General features: G+C 46.7%; 2 protein-coding genes across 4 annotated transcripts in view; one reads left to right on the forward strand and one right to left on the reverse strand.

The window, feature by feature from the left end:
- The window catches only part of ZFYVE9 (zinc finger FYVE-type containing 9), an 84,322-nt gene extending 81,620 nt beyond the window's left edge, over positions 1–2,702 (forward strand). Inside the window, exon 19 of the mRNA XM_059727831.1 lies at positions 155–2,702. Within this exon, the coding sequence (XP_059583814.1) occupies positions 155–316 (162 nt within the window). The 3' untranslated portion in view covers positions 317–2,702. The remainder of the gene's footprint in view (positions 1–154) is intronic.
- CC2D1B (coiled-coil and C2 domain containing 1B) overlaps positions 2,636–20,391 on the reverse strand; it is a 48,518-nt gene continuing 30,762 nt past the window's right edge. For all 3 annotated transcript variants that reach the window (XM_006262230.4, XM_019479196.2, XM_019479197.2), the window contains 11 exons: positions 19,946–20,118; positions 18,022–18,147; positions 17,324–17,382; positions 16,962–17,078; positions 16,414–16,487; positions 15,663–15,721; positions 13,700–13,751; positions 12,299–12,398; positions 6,159–6,249; positions 4,857–4,976; positions 2,636–3,897 (listed from right to left, as the gene is read on the reverse strand). In XM_006262230.4, coding sequence (XP_006262292.3) covers positions 4,857–4,976; positions 6,159–6,249; positions 12,299–12,398; positions 13,700–13,751; positions 15,663–15,721; positions 16,414–16,487; positions 16,962–17,078; positions 17,324–17,382; positions 18,022–18,147; positions 19,946–20,118 — 971 coding nt within the window. In that variant the 3' untranslated portion in view covers positions 2,636–3,897. The remainder of the gene's footprint in view (positions 3,898–4,856; positions 4,977–6,158; positions 6,250–12,298; positions 12,399–13,699; positions 13,752–15,662; positions 15,722–16,413; positions 16,488–16,961; positions 17,079–17,323; positions 17,383–18,021; positions 18,148–19,945; positions 20,119–20,391) is intronic.

Below are 20,391 nucleotides of genomic sequence, written 5' to 3' on the forward strand. Positions count from 1 at the left end.
ATGACCTTTGATCGTACCATCGGCCAGGTGGTTTCGACAGCTGCCACCCTGTTTCTAGCCAGCTGAGTGTTAGTTTTGTGTGCAAATCAGGTTTACAGAGCCTGAAGCCTTCCATGCCTTTCTCCATTAAAACCACTTTTACTTTATCTTGTAGGTTGGTTATCAAGCTGGGAGTAATGGACAGCCACTGCCCTCTCAATACATGAATGACCTGGACAGTGCCTTAGTGCCAGTGATTCATGGAGGGGCATGTCAGCTGAGTGAGGGGCCAGTCATAATGGAGCTCATCTTTTATATTCTGGAAAACATCTCATAAGAGGACTTCATTTTCTGTTCAGACCTGTTCCAGCAGCAGTTGTATCTGAATCATTTGCACTTTAAAACTGGAAGATTAAGCTTTTGTTAACACTATTATTAAGGGGAGGGGGGCGGGAGGCGGGTGGGAGGGGACAGTTGTTCCACACTTCTGAATCTTCTATGCATTGTCAACAAACAGAGGATCAGGGCAGCTTCTATACTACAAAATGGCTATGCTCTCCTTGCAGCTAATATACTTCTGTTACTGTTTAGAAAAATAATGCTCATGTTTAAAGACTTAATGACAGTTATGTACTCCAGATGCTCAGATGGGTGCAGAGATCACTGGGGCAAAAATAAAAGATGAAACCTGTACTGTTTGTAGATGGACATATGAGAAGAAACAATCAAGACCTCCATTCTGACCTCATCACAATGCCGTTTGTGGTTGTTCTGTAGACATTAAAAAGTAACGTTTACATTGTTTTGATCAGATTATTGAAGTATGTTTGAGATGCTTGAGATATTTCCTAAAGAAAGAGATGCCCAAGAAAGTTATCTAGCCATAAATACATCTGTATATGAGCAAAAGAAGTGGCGTCTCTCCAAAAGCAGTACGTTATTTAAATTGAAGTTGTGTGTGTACAATATGCAACCATACTTATCTGTTCCCCTAGTTCCTATAAGGACTTGTCACCTCAGCAGATTTCTTGAACCTCTAAAAGAATCGTGCATTTTGTTTACAAAGCTGTGCAAACTGCAAAGATCTGCACCCGCCATCGGCCAAAGCCTGCAAGTGCAGGTCTGTAGCATTCCTGTTTCCTAGTAGGTCCTGCTTTTTTAAAGAAGAGTAATGCCCAGGGCAGCTCTGTCTCCTCCCTGCTCTGATGCTAGTGTTACACTACAGCATATGTAATACAATCCAGCCTGCACTCCATAGTGGTAGTATCATGTAAAGCTAACCCATGACAAAAGCACAGAGTGGCTGTTGCATGTTCTGCTGAAAAAAGCTTTTGGTTCAAGCTCACAGGACTTGCACTGGGCCCAGGGCTCTTGGTCTCACATGTGGGGAGCAGGTGTTCCTCCTGCCTACAGCATCATCAAGCTGGAAGCGAGGGTCACAAAATATGGAGCCAGATCCTTACCAAATCAAACTTTGCATTCACAGAAAGTGGCCAGGCACCAGGAAGAGCTGAAAGCAGGAGGAAGGGGCTTAGTTTAGTCTCGACCCCCTCCCCCCCACAGCAGCTGCTGTCTGTATGCCCCTGGAACAGGGCTGTAACTGAGTCCAAGTCCCAGCAAAGCAGGGGAGGGCTAGACTCTGGTTGGCAGCCGTTGAGGTGGTGACAAAGTCACATCTCAGGCAGCAGGGACAAAGTCAAAGACTAATTGTGCTCCATCACCATTTGGAAGTAGGGTGCAGCAGGGAGCACTCCCCTTCTCCCACTGTGTGTAAACAGGGCGAGAGCTCTCAATGCAGGCTGGCGTGCCGATCCTGTGCTTCTTTAAGCAGGCAGATGTGTATAGCAGCAGCTGGGAGAAGGGAATTGTAACCACGCCAGTAGCAATCTCTCTTACCTAAAGACACCCTGTGCGTGTGCCTCGTACAGAGTAAATGGCTATTCCTTTTTTGCAAAATAGCAAACCCAGTACAAGATGTTATCCTGAGCCCTGGTTCAGGGCAGGGCTGCAGAACTGGAGCCCAAGTGAATTAGTATGGTCAGCAGAAAAGGAGAGCATTCTGGTCCCTTTTCTTTGAGTTCACAGTAAGATGAGAGCTCACCTTTGTCCCTGGGGAATGGGTGGCAAGATGCTGCTTTCAAGGTTTCAGGCTGCTCAACCGTCAAGCTCCTGCACAACTTCCTTCGCCTTTGTCCGCTACAGAGATGCACGATTATGTTGCTGCTGCTGTCGGTGTCGTTAGCTGGGCTTGAGTTCCCTAAAAATTCCCTTCCTCCATTTGGTTTTTCCACCTTCTGTCATGTGAGCAAGCCGCTGTGGCCAAAAGCTGTTTTAATAAACCACAATAAAACCCTGATCCAGGAGCCAGCGTTCCAGCTTTGCCACAGGACATGCTTTCCAGTTGCATCGAGTTGTGCTTAGTGACGCAGAAAGAGAGGCTACAAAAAAACTTTATCTTTGCTTCCTTATCCCCAAGAAAGTCATTTAGGTTTGGATTACGTTTGTGCAAAACACTATTGACTGGTGACTGATTTGTTTGCTTCAACCATAGCCTTTTAAATGACCTTAATTACCATATTGTTAAGAAAATGAGTAATTGTTTTAGAAAAAAAAAAAATGTACTTTTAAAATTCAGTTAGTTAACACTGCAAAAAACTGCATATTATATTTTTATTTTCAACATGTAGTTTTGTATATTAAATTTATTGAAATTAAAAACTAAACACTGTATTGTCTCCATCCATTCAGGAAGACAGATGCAGAAGTGCTGCCCTGCTCTGGGTGCGTTCCCATTACAACCTTGCTCTCACTGAACAGCGGGGGCAGCAGCATTCTGCGCCGGCTCCCCACAGTAGGGACATCCTTCCTCTTTACACCAGTTTTTCCACGTTCATTTTAAAAAAAGCACATCAAACAGCTTTGGTGCCACCTGGTTTTATGTACATCGTCCATAAAAAAAAAATTTCTGCAAACATCCATGGTCCAGTTTTCTATATAAATAAGAGCGGCTATTTTTCCATCAGTTAGTGGGCTTCAGCAGCCCTGTGAAATAAGAGCCATCTAATGTTTCAGAAAACCCTGTGTTCTTTAAACTCTGTGAATTACTGAAGCAGTAAAGCCTTATGTGGCCTGTTTAAAAGGATGAAGGCACAACATGCAGGCCACATGGGAATGAGCAGTACAGGGAACATGGCAGACAGCCGGTACCAACTCTAAATGCAGATTTGTGACCCTACTGTTAAAACGGGCGGTAATCCTTTCATTGCTGTAGCCATGTCTTTTAAAGGCACGTCTGTAAGAGTGCTGCAGCGGCATGCAGAGGTGGAGGCAGGGCATTTGCTGGGGTTATAGCTCTGCTTAAAGTGAATTTTAAGTTCCCTCCATCCCAGGAGATTAACAAGCAGAACACACTGACCTTCACAAGGGCCTGAGGGTGATGGTCAGAAGCATCTGAAGGTTGTGTTCACTGCACAGCTTGGGAGCATGAGAGCTCGTCTGCCTAAGAGCATGGAGTCGAGCGCAGGATAAATGGTGGAAGCACAAGGCCTTGCTTGTGCATTAACTGAACTTTTTTTGCATGGCTGCAGTGACTTTGTGAAGAGCAAACCATCACTATTTCACCCACCGCTGGGAAACAAGACCTGCATGGGAAGGTGTAACGAGTTCATTTAACATTAGTCCTACCTTAAGGCAACTTAGTCTAGTTTGTGTAGATCAGTACCATCTCTCCGCTAGCAGCGAGTTTCCACAGCCTCGCAATGCTTGCCTTATAAAAGCGTTAACCAACACGCACTATAGAAGTTATGAAAATAAAGACTCGTTATGTTCAGTAGTGCATTCATTAACATCTTTGGTGCTTGCAAGTAGCAGCTTCTTCCTATGTACAAACTTGTTCTCCAGTTCTTACCATTCTCGGACCTGAAGGAAAAGAGATTTTGAACTGAGGTGGTGCCAAGCAGGTATTCCACATCTGTACACCAGTACACTACTGCTGCCATCAGCCTAACTAGAGGCTAGACAGCAGCCTTCACAGCAATCCCACACAAAATCCTTTAAACTGCAGTGCTGCAGAGGACAGCACGGAGAGCCGGGTTGCGGGGAGTTTGCTGAGCCAACTCACTAGATAAAGTCTGCTGGTCCCAGAGCTCCGGAAGGGGCTCGGAAACTTTTGAAGCTCCTTGACACTCTAGCTGACCTCTTCAGAGCTCTGAAAATCCTGAGCTCAGCGTTTAATCACTTCTCAAATGGGCTTCTCGCTGCTCCAAGTCTGACTCATGCACTAGCCTTCAAGATCTTTCAAATAATAAGCTTTTAAAGCCTCACACAAACTGGCTGGCAGCTACCGATCTGGCTAATAGATTGGAACAGCTTCACACGGGCGTTTCAGCCTCATTTCTGTTTGTAAAAGAAAAGCGTGGTTTCAACCAGAGATGCTCTCCGATGGCTGGAGAGAGAGGAAGCCCAAGAGAAGTGAGACCATTTAATATTATTAAATATTGTCGTTTAAATAAAAGTAGCAACTGTTTGCTCTAACCAAGGAGATGCCCAAAGCTTCTTAAAAAGGTCACAAGTATCTTTTATGAATGACAGTGTTAAGCAGCCTAGGTGAACAAGCTTCCCCCCCCCCGCACCCCAATGATACTTAGCCCTACCATATGGTCGACTTGTGATGGGATTGCTTTGGTATAAAAATTGTGACCAGGCTCTGGAGAGAAATGCTGTAAGACTGAAGGAAAAAAAGCCAGGACACCACCAGAAATACAAGGAAGTGCCAGGCGGGAGCCTGAGCCACCCAGGCAGGTTGCCAAAGCATGGACAGTCAGTAACCCCTCCTGTTCTCACCAGAAGCGTATTCAAGAAGAAATGAGTCTTCATACCTAGTGTTCGAGGACCAGCCAGTTCTCAGTAACTGTCTGAAGATCTTGACCACTGAGTGGCTCCCTGAGTCTCACTTTTACCTCTAGTTTCCCACCAGTGGGCTTCCTGCCATCCAGAATCTGAAAGTACCAGAGAATACACACACTGAAAAGGATCTGTCAGACCACCAATCCTTTGGCAGCTGTTGACTTGGTCTCCCATACTGTTAAGCAATGAATACAAACATCCAGTACCACTCATCCTTCTGTTCAGTAGATGAAGGGCCCGGGCATATTGGTAATAAAGAAAGGACTTCCATAATGAGTAGAGGTCTTTATGAAATCAAAAGAGTGGGTTCTGCCATGTTGCTTACCAGCGTACATCAGGGGAAGCAGCTATAAAACCCCACAGGGTAAAGCTGCATGTGAAGATGGGAGGGGGGGAAGTTACAAACAGCATTTACAATCACAAGTTTCTAAGGTTAGAGACCATGAGGAGCGTCGAGTCTGAGCTGAACAACATGGATCACAGGATCCAAGCCACTTATTTCTGCCTCAGCCCCATGACTCCTGTTGGAACAGGTCTTTCAGAAAACTGATCTTTCAGAAAATTGTTAGTCTTGATATCAAGGCTGCAACCAACAGAGAATCACCCTGCTTCATTGGTCAACAGCTCTTACTGCTTAGCAGTGAACCCTTTTATCCGTGTCCCACCAGGGGTTATAATTGCAAAACAGCACCAGGCTGTCCCAGGGCAAATTGGTTTAATGCAGGGGTGCTCAACCCCCAACCTGCACAGCCATGCCACCTGGCCTGCGGGGCTCCCCATGGCTTGGGAAATGTGGCAGCAGGGAAGCAGTGGCAATGCTACCACCCCCCCAGCTTCCAAATCCCCACCCTGCCCCTGAGAGGCAGGTAAGAGCTGAGCCATGCCTTCCCCCTCCCCTCCAACATGGGGCTGGGCCATGCCTCTCCCTTCCCCCACCCTTGCCAGGCCAGGCCATGCCCCTCCATCTCCCTTCTGTGCACAGCTGGATGGGCCTGGGACCACCCAGAGCATCAGACTGGAAACACCAGCCAGATCTGGCCTGCAGACAGAACGGGCACTGCCCATCCGGCCTACCAGGCAGAAAGGTTGGGCGCCACCGGTCTAACGAAACAATTATTTATAACAACTTGGAGAGAGAAGGTCACAAATTATTCTCAGCACGTGTGTTTATACACCCTCTATCTTCACACGTTTTTCTCTCTACACCTCTTGTTGAGATAAGCAGTAATAAAGAGCTGCAGCACAGCTGAGCCAACCCCATGCAGGGAACGTACCTCAACGATCTCTCGAATTTCACATTCCGTTTCCAATTTGTCCAGCTTCAAGTGCGCTGTTCCTACTTGCTTGTCACTTCTGAAAAAGGACCTGTTTCACAGAAAGCTTCCTTAGTGGACTTTCTTAACACAATAAAAGAAGAAACATTATCGTTTGTATTACTCTATCATCTAGCAGCCCTAGTCGGGTCATGCCTGCTTTCATTTAGGTTACAAGATAAAAGCAAGGACCATCTGCAACTAAAATGGAGAGATAGTAGATGCAGGTCTTTCATCAAATGGAAGCAGAAAATTAGAAAAAAAAAAAGTATAAAACAGGAGCAAGCTCAGAAAAGAAGAGACAATGGAGCAATAGGGACAGAGACCTGGCTGAGCACCATACGTAGCAGCCACCTATCATTGCTCAGGACAGCTTCAAGGCTTCCTCGCCTCCAGACTATTGATCAAGACCGTTGAAAAAGGGTCAGCTGGAAGGAAGGATATGCCCTACCACACAGGAGATGCCCAGGAAGCTCCTGCGAGATGCTGCCTAGCTGAGCTGAATTAAAACATTTCAAAAATAGTTCATCAGCAGCGGCAACCTCCAGGAGACCGAAGCGTTTCATAGGAACATGTTGATTCTGACAACATTTTTGATGGGAAGAAGTTGAATTGTTTTGAGTATTTCATTCTGATAAATGTCAAAGCACTTCATTTTAATCAGGGGAAGTGTTTTATTTCAGCTTTATCATTCTGATTAACTCATTTCATCTTCCCCTTCTAGTAACTCAGAGTCCCCATTTTGCAGAACATTTTGGCATTTCATTTGTATTTGGAAGAAAAGTGAAAAGTCAGTCTTGTGAGTTCTGTCCTTCTCTGTGTCCAACAGTTTTTTCGGGGAGGCAACCCCTTTTCCTTAGCAGTTGGACTCAATCCCTTGATGGCAGTCCAGGTAAAAGACCCCCACCTCCTAGCAGATGAGCTCTTCTAAATGACAAATTTCCAAAACACAAGTGCCATTCAAGGCAAAGCCGTGGGCACAGAATCTGGGGAGCAGGGGGGGAAAAAAAAAAAAAAAATCAGGCTATTTCCTTACAAACACCCCTTAACAAAAAACAACAGGCAGGAAGTCTGGCGGGAACGCAGCCAGCCAAGGATCAAACTCTGAAGTGAAGAGTGCTAGACAGGACACATTTTTGGTGTCCTACAGACTGCCTTCTTTTACGCCATTCCCCTTTCTTGGGGTGTTGTGGGTTCTGCAAGAACGAGGACAATGCTGCTGCCCATTACTTGGGCAAGACTGTGTTAGCTTGGGAGCGTAAACCTGCTCAATTCCAGGGACGGCCAGGCCCAGCTGGAATACATGCAGCGAGGCTCAGAGAGTGTAACGAGATACTGCTAGCACAGAGGCAAGTGCCAACAGTAAAAGCCAGAAAAGGCCATTGCAGCACAGTTCAAGATCACCACAGGAGCCTGAATGGTTTTCTTGGAGGCTTGATAAAGTGGAATGGTTTGGACTTGGCAGTTAGATGCATTCCTCAGTGTCTTTTAGGCGATACCCTGCTGTTAGAGCCGGGGTGGGCAACAAGCGGCCCGCCAGGCTATTCTATCCAGCCTGCGGGGCCCCTAAAAATTTAGAAAATTAATAGTTATCTGCTCCTGGCTGCGTCATGTGGCCCTCCATGCCTTGCCAAAACTCAGTAAGCGGCCCTCCGCCCAAAATAATTGCCCGCCCCTGTGTTACAGAGTCACCTTTTCACAGGAGTAGCTGCGAGCCCCATGAGCCAGTTACCCTGTCCAAGTGCTAGAACGGTCCTAATTTTACCTGTCTCCAAGCTTTTTGCTCAACACCTGGGCAATGGCCAAGCAAGTCTGTGGGCAAAGGCTCTTGCAGGGGGTTGGGACCATATGTAGCAGTTTCTCTAGAAATAACCCTGGCACCTTCCTCCCCCTTTCCAGGCCAACAGTTTTAAGCCTGCCTATACAGCCTTGTAAGCACATCCTTAAGTGGGTGGAAGAGCCACATTCAGAGGTATTCAGGCAGGAGGGTGACATGCCTGGGGGGGTCGCCTGTATATTCCAGTCTTCTCAATGTTTACTTCCATCTTTTGCAAATGTTCAACATCAATGCTGCTGCCTGGAATAAGAGCAGCTTTAAAAGGAGCCTCAGCTGAAGTTGTATGGAGTAAGATTTGACTGGAAAAATAAAGGCTTTTTTTCCCTCTCTCATCTACAAGGTCTGTGTCTGCTTTGCTCACGTGCTCCCTAAAGAGTCTCAATGTAACTGGATATATGAAAGGGGTCTCCCTTACGTCTCTGAGCAAGTAGTTAGAAGCAGGGACCAGTGGCTCATAAGGGACAAACCACTGCTGCTCAAAGCAAAATGCTCCAGGTTTGCTAGCCAAGGCTGCATCAGGCATAGCCCAGCCATGACCATGGCAACCAAGATAACCACGGCCACTGCGCTGGAGACCTTGCACCACAGAGCAGCTTAGGCACCAGCAATGAAGTCTTTGCTCCAGCTGCCTCCCACTTCCATCACGAGTCCATCAGAGGACGGAGCAGGAACATGGAGCTGGTGCTCCCAGAACTGGAGACAAATGACAGGGAAGTGATGATCCAGTTCCCCTGCCTGAAGCTCTGCCTACGGTGCTACAGGCTACAGCAAGAGGCTGCAGAAGTCCTGCAGAGACATGCAGCACAATGAATTCATCTAGCCGCGTGTTTCTGCTAAGTCAGGTCTTTGGCATTTTCTTCTGTTCACAACCTCCCTGAAGCGAAGCAGCAATTCCTCTTTCTTTAACGCAGGAGCTTGCAGAGACAGGCCCCGAAGCCGGATTAATTCTGGAGCCCACAAAAAGGAGGAAGCACCTTACTTCAAAAGTTTCACCCGGGATCTCCCCTTCTCTGAGGGGACGCATTTGGCTTGGAAAGGTTTTTTAAGACTTTGAAGGCAATGAGGCGGACTGATACGCAGGACAGCTTCGCACTGCTCCTCGGAGGGGGGGCAGGAGCAAAAGGCTCTGGTGCAGATCCCTGGGTCAAGTCTTTGCAAGCAGGATGTGCTTTTAAGGAGCAGGAAAGAGTGTTGCTAGAAAGGCTGAAAGGACCGACTGTTTCTGAAGAAAGGTGTTAACTGCCTTTCCTGGGAAGGAAAGCGGGGTGGGCTCAGGCTGTCCCATCTGTGTTGCTGGGTCACAGCTGAATAGGAAGCAGGGACAGCCAAGGGCAAAGGGGACAGACAAGCTCTTCGTCTGCAAGGGGTCAGAGGAGGGTCTGGCACGTTTCTGGGGGCTCAGGCATTGTGGGGAAGCCAGCGCAGGCAGGGCTGCTCCACTGCATTGCTAAGTTGAGCAAGGGGCATTTCTTCTCCCTTTCCTTCCCCTTGCCGCCTGGTTCCTAGGGAAGGTCTTGCGCCCCACACAGGTTTTGAGGGTGACTATCCTGAGGGCAGGGAAGCTCGAGGCCAACCAAGAAAACCAGAGGGTTCCAGTTTCAAATCTTTCAACAAATCTTGGGAAAGGCTCTGCTCCAAAGGGAGACCTGGAGCCCATCGACTGCATAGAGCTGAAAAGGGGGAGTTTCCCCAGCAGCAGCCCGAAGCCTGGCTCATAATCAAGCTGCCAGGGGGAAAGGACAGGCCTCTACGAAGCCTTTCAGATCACTGAAGATGGAGAAGTATTAGAGTTAAACCAAACCAGTGTGACTACTGCCAAGCCACCTGGGTAAGGAGGAGACAGGAAGGTCCTATAACAGGGAGGGCAGCAGAACAGTCTGATGATGGAGGAAAGGGGAAGAGCATTCAGGAGAGAAGAATCTTCTCCAGGGATGTAAATGCAAGATTTAGATTTAACAAGACAAAGGCTCTTCCTTTATAAATGGCTTAGTAATGCCGCGCATAGTCATCAATTAACCTTTATATAAATTGAGAGCCATTTCTCAGCAGCTACAGAGCATTTCTACATTCCAGAGTCAGGAAGCAAGACAGACACGTTATCCAACTTGTCAGCCTAATAATGGATCATAATTAATCTTGGGATTAACAAATCTAGGGCACTCCAGTACCGATAGATTCAAAATGAGCCCAGATGCAGACCCATGCCCCTAAACATTTCCCATTGTTAACCGCCTTTGTCTGCTCTCTGTCTAGGAGCTCGTACACCCCCATTGCTATAGCATCGAAGCATACAGCGAGGAGGCAGGCACCACTGCATTCCCCAGTGAGAAACACAGACCTGGGGTTTTGCTGGGACCTTAGGAAAAGCATTAGGCCCTTCTGTGTCTTTTAGATGTCTCCATCTCCAAGATGGGTAGCAGTGGACATAGTCTTTCTGGACTTCAGGAAGGCCTTCAACACGGTCTCTCACTCCATTCTCATTAAAAAACTAGGGGACTGGCATCGACACCTACACAGTCAGATGGGTCACTAACTGGCTGGAAGGCCACACCCCGAGAGTGGTGGTGGATGGGTCATTTTCGACCTGGAGGGATGTGGGCAGTGGAGTCCCCCAGGCCGACACTGTTCAGCATCTTCATCAGTGACTTGGACGAGGGGGTAAAAAGCACCCTGTTCAAATTTGCAGACAACACTAAGATGTGGGGAGAAGTGGGCACACTAGAAGGGAGGAATAGGGTGCAATTGGACCTAGACAGGTTACAGGGGTGGGCAGATGAGAACAGGATGGGTTTCAACACTGACAAGTGCAAGGTGCTGCACCTGGGGAGGAAGAACCAGCAGCAGACATACAGGCTGGGGAACTCCCTTCTCGTCAGTGCAGAGACAGAAAAGGATCTTGGAGTCATTATTGATGCCAAAATGAACATGGGCCGACAGCGTGGGGATGCGGTCAGGAAGGCCAACCGCACCTTGTCATGCATCCACAGATACATCACAAGCAGGGCCAAGGAGGTGATCCTCCCCCTCTATGCGACACTGGTCAGGCCGCAGTTGGAGTACTGCGTCCAGTTCTGGGTGCCACACTTCAGGAGGGATGTGGACAGCATGGAGAGGGTCCAGAGGAGGGCCACCTGCATGATCAGGGGGCAGCAGGGCAGGTCCTATAAGGACAGGCTAAGGGACCTGAACCTGTTCAGCCTCTACAAGAGAAGGCTGAGGGGGGATCTAGCAGCTGTTTACAAGCTAGTCAGGGGGACCAGCAGGCATTGGGGGAGTCCCTGTTCCCCCCCAAGCACTATCGGGAGCGACAAGAAATAACAGTCACAAGCTGGCAGAGGGTAGATTCAGACTAGACATCAGGAGGTGCTACTTCACTGTCAGGGCAGCTAGGACCTGGAACCAACTTCCAAGGGAAGTGGTGCTGGCTCCTACCCTGGGGGTCTTTAAGAGGAGGCTGGATGAACACCTTGCTGGGGTCGTTTGACCCCAGTACTCCTTCCTGCCATGGCAGGGGGTCAGACTTGATGATCTGTCAAGGTCAAGCTTCCGATCCTACAAACTATGAAACTAGGAGGGACAGTCTACATGCCAACTTATATACTGTAAGGCTGAATTCACAAAGGCTAAGTGCTGTGAGATCCTCAAACAGAGGCAATAAAGAAGGGCAAAATATTATTACAATTGGCATTTAATTATCATCCTGTTTATTATTACCAGTGGTTTGCCAACAGACGTGCAGATATTTGGGTGTGGATGAAAGATATTGGATCAGCCTAGGCTGATCTTCAGGGCCCATGTTGAGAGTCTGCACCTCAATATGCACTCCAAGATTGAGTAGCAAAAGCTGCAGTGAGCATCAGGCAGCCTTCATTACTTTACCCAATTCCACCACACACAATAACGTGTCCCAAACAATCCCAAGTGATTCATACACAGTGGCACTTGTCAGAGGAACAGGAACAAAGTAGATTATGCTAAAATTTCCCAAATTGTATAACACCACTGAAACAGTATTGAAATACAATCACCCACAACTGACCTTGCAGGAGCAAGTGTCCATTACCAAGTTTTTTCAGCATTTTATAAGGGAAGTCATGAAGATCAGAAACACTTGGAAGGCAGCATGGAACCAGACAGCTCTTTACTGCTCGACTAAAAAGCAGGGTAATCCCTAAACTGCAGCCAAAGTCAATCCTGCCATTTTCTTGTCCAGTAAGTCCATTATTACCAAGTAAATAAGGGGAATAAAAACCCCTCGTCTTACCCCTTGTGAAATATTTCAAATTTAATTCCTTTAGTCTGAATCACTCTTCGGAAACCTCTGTGATTTCGGTTAATATTCAGCTTGAACAGCTGATTATATTCTGGAAGGAAGAAGGAGAAAGATGAGAAAATTGTGAAAATCAAATTTGAGCAGTCAGATCTTTTTCTGAGATAGACGCGTTGCATTCCAAACTCTAATTCTACCCAGTTTTGCTCATCTGTAATTCAATTTCACACCTGTATTGTCAATCAACTTTAGTACCCTCGCTGAATTGATGGGGGAAATGAAGTACAGAAAAGTAAAGTGACTTTTCCGTAAGGTGACACTGTTGGCAAGCCCAGCTCCACAAAACGTTGTCTGTCTGAGAGACAAAGACCAAAAAGCATGAAAGAAAAAAAAGATAATATTGCAGGAAAATAAGAACGATGGGGAACATTTTATTAGCCATGAAGTTAAGCACGGCTGCTAATAAAAATAACGTGACACATTTTCATCGGAGGGTCTCCAAGCAGCTTACAATTCAGCTTCTCAGCACAGTATCATCCTCATTTTGGAAGCTAAGCACAGATGGTAAGAGACTTGCCCAAAGTCCCAGAATAAGACAGTGGAAGAGCTGAGATGTTCAGTTTTCTAAACTCCTGCTCTAGCCATAAAGCACCACTCCCTGATATAAGCACACCAGGGTATAAGTTTCACCACAAGACATCTGGGCCATGCCTAGGTGCTAAGGGGGGGATTTGAAAAAGGACAGATGAAAGAAGACTAGCTGTATTCAGATTTTTAATTTTTTTTTTAGAAACAATGAATGTGTTGCTTCATCACACTTCCTGTAACTTCATTACTAAGATTTTTAATTGAATAATGTGTCTATTATTGTTAATCAGAGCTTCACAACTCATTCCAGACACCAAGTTCGGACCATAAAATATACCAGATGATTGTTGATGAACTGGAAAAGACAATACATACTTTCACTGCACTAATGTAACCAAAAGGAACCAGATAAGATTCCTCAAACATATCATTCGCTAACCACTGAGGACAACTGATCCCTGATGAAGAATAAATAAATAATTTACTCATTCTTTAACTTCTTGTTTCGCTAGCCTATCGCTTACCAAGGTTGCTATAACAGCCCAGACTGGCTGGACAGTAGCAAAGGCTCGGTAGTATTGAGGAGAGAGATCACGTCATTAAGTGACCTGCACAGCGCCTGGGAGAGTGGGGAAGAAACCCGTAGAGCAGTTGGCTGTAACCTGTGACTACACGTCTTGTCACTGAAGACAGGAGCACAGTTTACTCTTCAGCCTGGCTCTTGTCCCAGCTGTGAGGCAAGCCTCTACTCCACAGCGGCTTTTTAAGGTGCAGAGTTTCATGCCTCCCCCCAAAGGAGATACAAACCTGGAGAATTGGTATTCTTAATTACTGCCGTTTTACTTTTCTGAGCTTGCTCCTATTACAAAAAGAAAAGGAAACATCTTTACATAAAATCATCAACCCTGGCTGCAAAATGCTATTAATACTAACTGGTGTTAGATCTGTATACTGAAGAAGTTTGACTTGTGGGGGGGTTATCCAGGGTAAAATGGGCACGGATCCATTTAAGATTCAAATATTTGTACTTGATTGTGGTGACAAAATACAACACCAGATACAGAACAAGCTAAATGAAATATTAAATACAAATCCTACAGATAAGTTTTGTGGCCGTGCTCAGTTCAGAACAATCATCATAAAGCTACCAAATATTACCACTATGCTGCATGATAAACTATGCACGTACACCAGGCAATAATACCTTTCCTTCTGCATGAACTGGAATAACAAGAAGCTTCTGGTGCTGCACAAGGAGCCCACTGCAAATCATTCAGGGAATTGCCCAACTATTATTTTCCCTGACAATCAATCTGCCACCAAAATGAATTAACTTTTAACCCAAAGCAGAGTACAAACTAAATCTTTGGGGACTGAACAAGGACAATGTGACCCAATTACTGTAGCTACTTTGAAAAACTGATTTCAGGTATGAAGGAGAAAGCAGCATATTTCATGTTTTTTGGCTACAACATGAGGATCTGGCTTGTGAACACTGAAAAATAAAGATTAAAGCCAGCCGTGATGATTTTCTGTGGATTCCTTAACATGTTTCACAGCCAAGCCCTGATCCCTGTTATATCAAAGTCAAGCCAATGGAGTGACTCCAGACTGAAGTCCATGTAAACTTAAGATGAGAACACAGACCTGCCCTTTTCTCCTCTCACATTTTTCCCCACTGGAAATTCAGCGGGCTTCAATGCAATGACTTGATGTTTCTCAAGGGATATGAATCAGGCCCTGAATGTTTAAAAAAAAAATCCTTCAGAGTCTATTACCACATGGCTCCACGCTGTTATGAGACTAGGCACGTGGTGACAGGAGGTCAGACTTAACATCCACACTTTAGAGGCCCCTCTAGTGCGGACACCTGGATCCAGGGCTTGGGAGAGCGCTGCTGCAGCTAGCATTTAGGACAAGGGGAGAATCTCACTTTTCATTGCCTGGCTTGCCCTGTATTTGTTAAGGTGGATAACTGACTCACACCTGCATCAGCTTCTTTGACCATCCTGCTGCGAATTGGTGTAGGACGCCTGTATCAACCCATAATGCCCACACACTGGTGGTATTCACATACACACAAACACTAATGTTCCAAAAAAGTGATCCCGAATACATAAGGTAGCCAGTGCACAAGGAAACTGCTTGCCTAAGAGTGTCGAAATGTCTCTTGGAAAGATGGGCTAGTAACAGCGGTCTCCCAAAGCAGGAAGACAAAACGTGTTTCAGACCCAGTGGGGCCATCGCGGCTCTATGTGAGAGGAGGGAGGAGCCCAACATATGGTTGGAATGACAAAGTCTCAGAAGGGCCAAATCTTCACAGTGACAAAGCACAATGAATTCTTTAGCAGCAGACGGTGAGTTTACACAGATGCAGACCAGCCATCAAGGCTGGAAAATTTGGCCAGGCCAGGCCCTTTCTACAGCCAACGAAGTAAGAAAGATCCGTGTGCATTTCTAAGAGGCCAGAGTTTGGGCTTTTTTTCTTTTTTGTGTCTATTTCTCAGACTTAAATCTCAAATGCCTGCATCTCCTTCCTCTCCCCAAATTTTAGAAACAACCCATCCAAACGGTCTCGCTCTTAGTTCTACAGCTCAGTTATAATGAACACCTGGTGAAGGTTCCAACTAACTGATCACCGCGCTGGAAAACAGAGACCTATGGCTCCTCAGTTAGCTTCATGTCACATTGGTAGAGCCACATCTAACACACTGGTAGGTAATGCAGTGTCTCGGACTGAGGAATGGCAAAGGCCTGGACATGCACTCACCACATTTGGGTAATGAAATTCAAATCTCACAAACGCATCTAAGTCATCTGGTGCCACACCTGTGCAAGACAAAAGTTGGTCAGTCAAGTCAGTCCAAACAGGCTCAGGGACCCGGTGTGGACATTGTAGCACATTCTTAACAGACAGGAAGATTTTCAAAAGCATCTCGTTGACTCTGTGGCATTTGTGTTCCAAATCTCAAAGGCAGTTGTGAAAAACTGATCCGTTAACTCTAAACCCCATTAGACATGCAGCCACAAGAAAACCTTCAGGCAGAGCTCCTGTTTGATCATTTTAGAACTGCCCCAAATGCCATTTAAAGCACCATAAACAAAGGATCAAGAAGAGACTGGTTGCCATATTCTAGAGAGCAATCCCTGCTGCTTGGCTCTGAGAGCACAAGCGACCGACGTCTGCCCAAGAGCTGTGGTAAATATTTATGACAAAACTTGAAGCCATATGGAGCTTGAGTGGAGACCCACTTTTGAGTAACACCCTGGGAATCCAAGAATCTCTGCTCGAAGAACACAAAACTCTGCAGCGTTAACTTGAGTTTTGCCTTAGGTTTGTTGTTTGGATTTGAGCCCGAAACGCACAGGTTTGTGTCAATGTGGATGGAAAATGGTTTTGTTTCAAGGGCTTCAAGATTCCCATTTACCTCCAAGACGAATAAATCTGATTCACCACCACTGACTCCCTTATGGTCTGATAAAGAGAGGCAAAAGTATCAGCTCAATATCCTGCATATTACCTGGAGGAGCTGGCAGGTTTATTCCCCTGACAATGATGAGATGCATTTCTGTGCTGTTGAGTTCAGAAAATATCCTGTGAAGAGACAAAAACCAGTTTCAGTCCTGTTCAGTCCCCAGCACACGGCCAGGCCAGGATTCCAGCGCTGTTGTACAGACACACTTGTCAAACAAAGGTGAATGAGAGTCCTGCAGAAAAGCTTATTTCTACATAAATCACAGTTTAAACACTGGAGAAGTAAAGTACCTAGACAAGCTGTTTTCTGTTTTGTATCTCCAGTGTTACAAGTGTAAAAGAAGCCAAGAACAAACCTCAAAGACACCAGCTATGGGGCATTTACGATTAAATTAACCTGTCCTGGGAATAACAGAACCTCAAGTGGAAGCTGTGAAATGGCTACTTCATAAATTGGACAAATCCTTAAATATTTGGGAGTCTTTCTCAGGAATGTGGGACAGTTTTGGGGGTCAATTCTGACTGGAGGGAAAACTATCAATGCCCCAATTCCCCTGGCACGCTGCCTCAGTCTGCTTACGGACACACTCGTACCTTATCATTTTAAAGGTTCTCTCCTCAAAGTGATGGACTGGAGGATCCATCCCCTGGGCTTGGGCGAGCTGTAGGATCTCCAGGTCCTTCTTACAACCGTGCGCCAGCTTTTCAAACCTGTAACCAGAAGTCAGCCAATGACATGAAGGAACAGTGCAGAGAACACTTCACTTGGTTCAGAACACCGACTGATCTACGTTGAGCTCCACCAGGCTGCAAAGGTACCAAGTCATTCAGTGACCAAGGGCCCACAATCACTGATACCCTTACAGGCTGGAAAGGTTTCCCAGCCCCTGCCAGGGCAGATCAAGTGCTGAACGAACCACATGAGAATAAATACAGGTGGTGGCCTCCCATCTTACCGTGTCGTTTCTGCGACATTTCCCAGATGCATGAACTGCTTGGAATACTGCAAACATTTCTGTTAACAGAAAAGAAATGACAAATTATCCAAAGGGAGCCTTTGAAAAAAAACCCAACAGATGAGAAGCTCCCTGTTACACTGGCTTTTTCTAATGGAAGATGATAACTCGGGGTCTGCCTAAATTTCTAGAAGTGCACCCTGGTTATAAAAATGCAAAGCCAACATCACCTCGACACTACCAGAGCCAAGTTCAACATTTGCTTTGTCTTTTTTCCTTAACTGACACATTTTTCTCTTGGTTCCTTGACCTGGCAAAACACCCCAGGATTTGCGCTGCCCTAAAAGTAAAGGTTGTTTTAAACTCAGGCACCCAAAGCGGGACACTCAAGCTAATGGCTTGATTTCAACAGCTGCTGAGCTTTACGGGGCTCCCACAGACTTCAAATAGGAGCACCCTTGAAAACTAGGCCATTGATTTAAAGTGTCTAACTCAGGCACTTGTGGTTGAAAATGCTGTCCTAAGGACTCAAGAAATCATCAGTATTTTTTAATAGGAGCTGAAAATCCTATAGACACAAAGACAGGATCACGACCACAGCAGCAACGCAAGCCAAAGTGCTACCGGGACTGCAAAGCATTTCTCCCACCAAAGGATTCTCAGTGAACAATGGAGCCCTGTCAAGGAAAGGCAGTTACCTCGTGCTGGTCCTTTAGCAGCTTTATGAGCTGTGTGTACACCTCATCTGCCTTCTGAGAGAGCCTGATGTCCTCATGGTGTATGAAGATAAAATCGCCTTCATCATCGGTGGGAGGCGATGGCAACTGTAAAACAACACAAAGCGCGTCGTCAGTTTCATAGTTGGTAGGGTCGGAAGGGACCTGAGCAGATCATCAAGTCCGACCCCCTGCCCTGGGCAAGAAACAATGCGGGATCAAACAGGTCCAGCTAGGTGACTGTCTAACCCCCTTTTGAAGACCCCCAGGGTAGGGGCGAGCACCACTTCCCTTGGAAGTTGGTTCCAGCTCCTAGCCGCCCTGACTGTGAAGTAGCGCTTCCTGATGTCTAGTCTGAATCTACTCTCCGTCAACTTATGGCCATTATTTCTTGTTACTCCCGGCAATGCTCGGGGGAACAGGGACTCTCCCATTGCCTGCTGGTCCCCCTTGGCCAGTTTACAGATGGCCACCAGATCCCCTCTCAGCCTTCTCTTGTGGAGGCTGAACAGGTTCAGGTCCTGTAGCCTCTCCTCGTAGGGCCTGCCCTGCTGCCTCCAGATTATGCGAGTGGCCCTCCTCTGGACTCTCTCGATGCTGGCCACATCCCTACTGAAGTGCAGCACCCAGAACTGGACACAGTACTTCAACTGCGGCCTGGCCAGTGCCACAGAGGGGGAAGATCACCTCCTTGGACTTGTTTGTGATGCATCTGTGGATGCAGGACAAGGTGTGGTTGGCCTTCCTGACCGCATCCCCACAGTCAGCCCACGTTCATCTTGGAATCAAATAATGACTCCAAGATCCTTTTCTGCCTTCTGTGCTGATGAGAAGGGAGTTCCCCAGCCTGTAGCTCTGCTGCTGGTTCTTCCTCCCCAGGTGCAGCACCTTGCACTTGTCCGTATTAAAACCTATCCTATTCTCATCTGCCCACCTCTGTAACCTGTCGAGATCTAGTTGTAGCCTGTCCTTCTCTTCTAGCTTGCCCACTTCTCCCCACATCTTAGTGTCATTCGCGAATTTGAACAAGGTGCTTTTCACCCCCTCGTCCAAATCGCTGATGAAGATGTTGAACGCTGCGGGCCTAAGGACTGAGCCTTGGGGGACCCCACTGCCCACATCCCTCCAGGTTGAAAATGACCCGCCCACCACCACTCTCTGGCCGTGGCCCTCCAGCCAATTTGCAACCCATCTATCTGACTGTGTAGGCATCGATGCCACAGTTGCCTAAATTTCTTAATGAGAATGGGGTGAGAGACAGAGTCGAAGGCCTTCCTAAAGTCCAGAAAGACTACATCCACTGTGACACCTACGTCCAAGGATTTTGTGACCTGGTCATCACAAAACACTGTCCCTTGGAAAAACACTGGAGTAGAATTAAAGCAACAAGAAAGGGAGGTAAAAGCATGAGCAGGTATGGGACGGTAGGTACAGACTGGTAGAGACAGAGAATTCAGAATTACTGGTTCCAGTCCATCTGTTAGTTGCCACCATGTGATGGTTACTTATGTGGGAAACTAATGGTCCCAACCCAGCTGTTCAGAGTGCAGCTATTAGTTACAAATTGGTGCTTTGGAGGCTAGGAAGCAAAAGGGTTCTGGGGATTGAACCCACTTGCACACTTTCAGCTGCTTCTTCCAAACCAGGCATATCTGGATTGTGTGTTGGGGTGGGGGCAGGAAGAGTAGGAACAGTAGCCCTGTGGTAGGAAAGGGCATTCCCACTGCTCCCTTTGTGAGTTCACAGATGCCTCTCTCTAGTCCCTGGCACGGTTATCTGACTGCTTTGCCTAGCACTGGGTTTGCTCCAAAATGTGTTTGAAAGCAGTGAGGGACTTCCAAGACAACCACACATTTGAGATGCCTAAGGGGCAAAGCAGAACATGTTATTTTTAGATTCTACTAACCTTGGAAATATCAACAGATTTGCCGCATTTTGCCTGCTCGATCTTTGGGTCAAAGCTTTTTGCTGTCCGCAGAAACAGCTTGGCTTGTTCAAGGTCGTTTGCCTGTTTTGCTTTGATTGCTGCCTTCATGTACTGCTTCTTCCTGTTCTCCAGAAATTCCAGCTGTTCCCTAGCTGACAAGGAACAGCCATATAAGAACAGCCACCTGACATCACCCCTCACCCCAAAGTGTGTTCACTCCGTTTGACTGATGGCAAAGACAATGTCATTAGCTGACAGCTGGTTTTGACTGATACCTCCCGGGCAGTTTGAGATGCAACCACTACACAACGGATGATTTCATTTTCACACTAGTCCCAAAACTTAATACTACCTCTTCCACCATGGCACCACGCATCCAGGAATCTCAAAGAACACAAACCTACAACCCTTCATGTAGAACATCA

Source organism: Alligator mississippiensis, chromosome 5, assembly GCF_030867095.1.
Source record: "Alligator mississippiensis isolate rAllMis1 chromosome 5, rAllMis1, whole genome shotgun sequence".
NCBI classification, from domain to species: domain Eukaryota; kingdom Metazoa; phylum Chordata; order Crocodylia; family Alligatoridae; genus Alligator; species Alligator mississippiensis.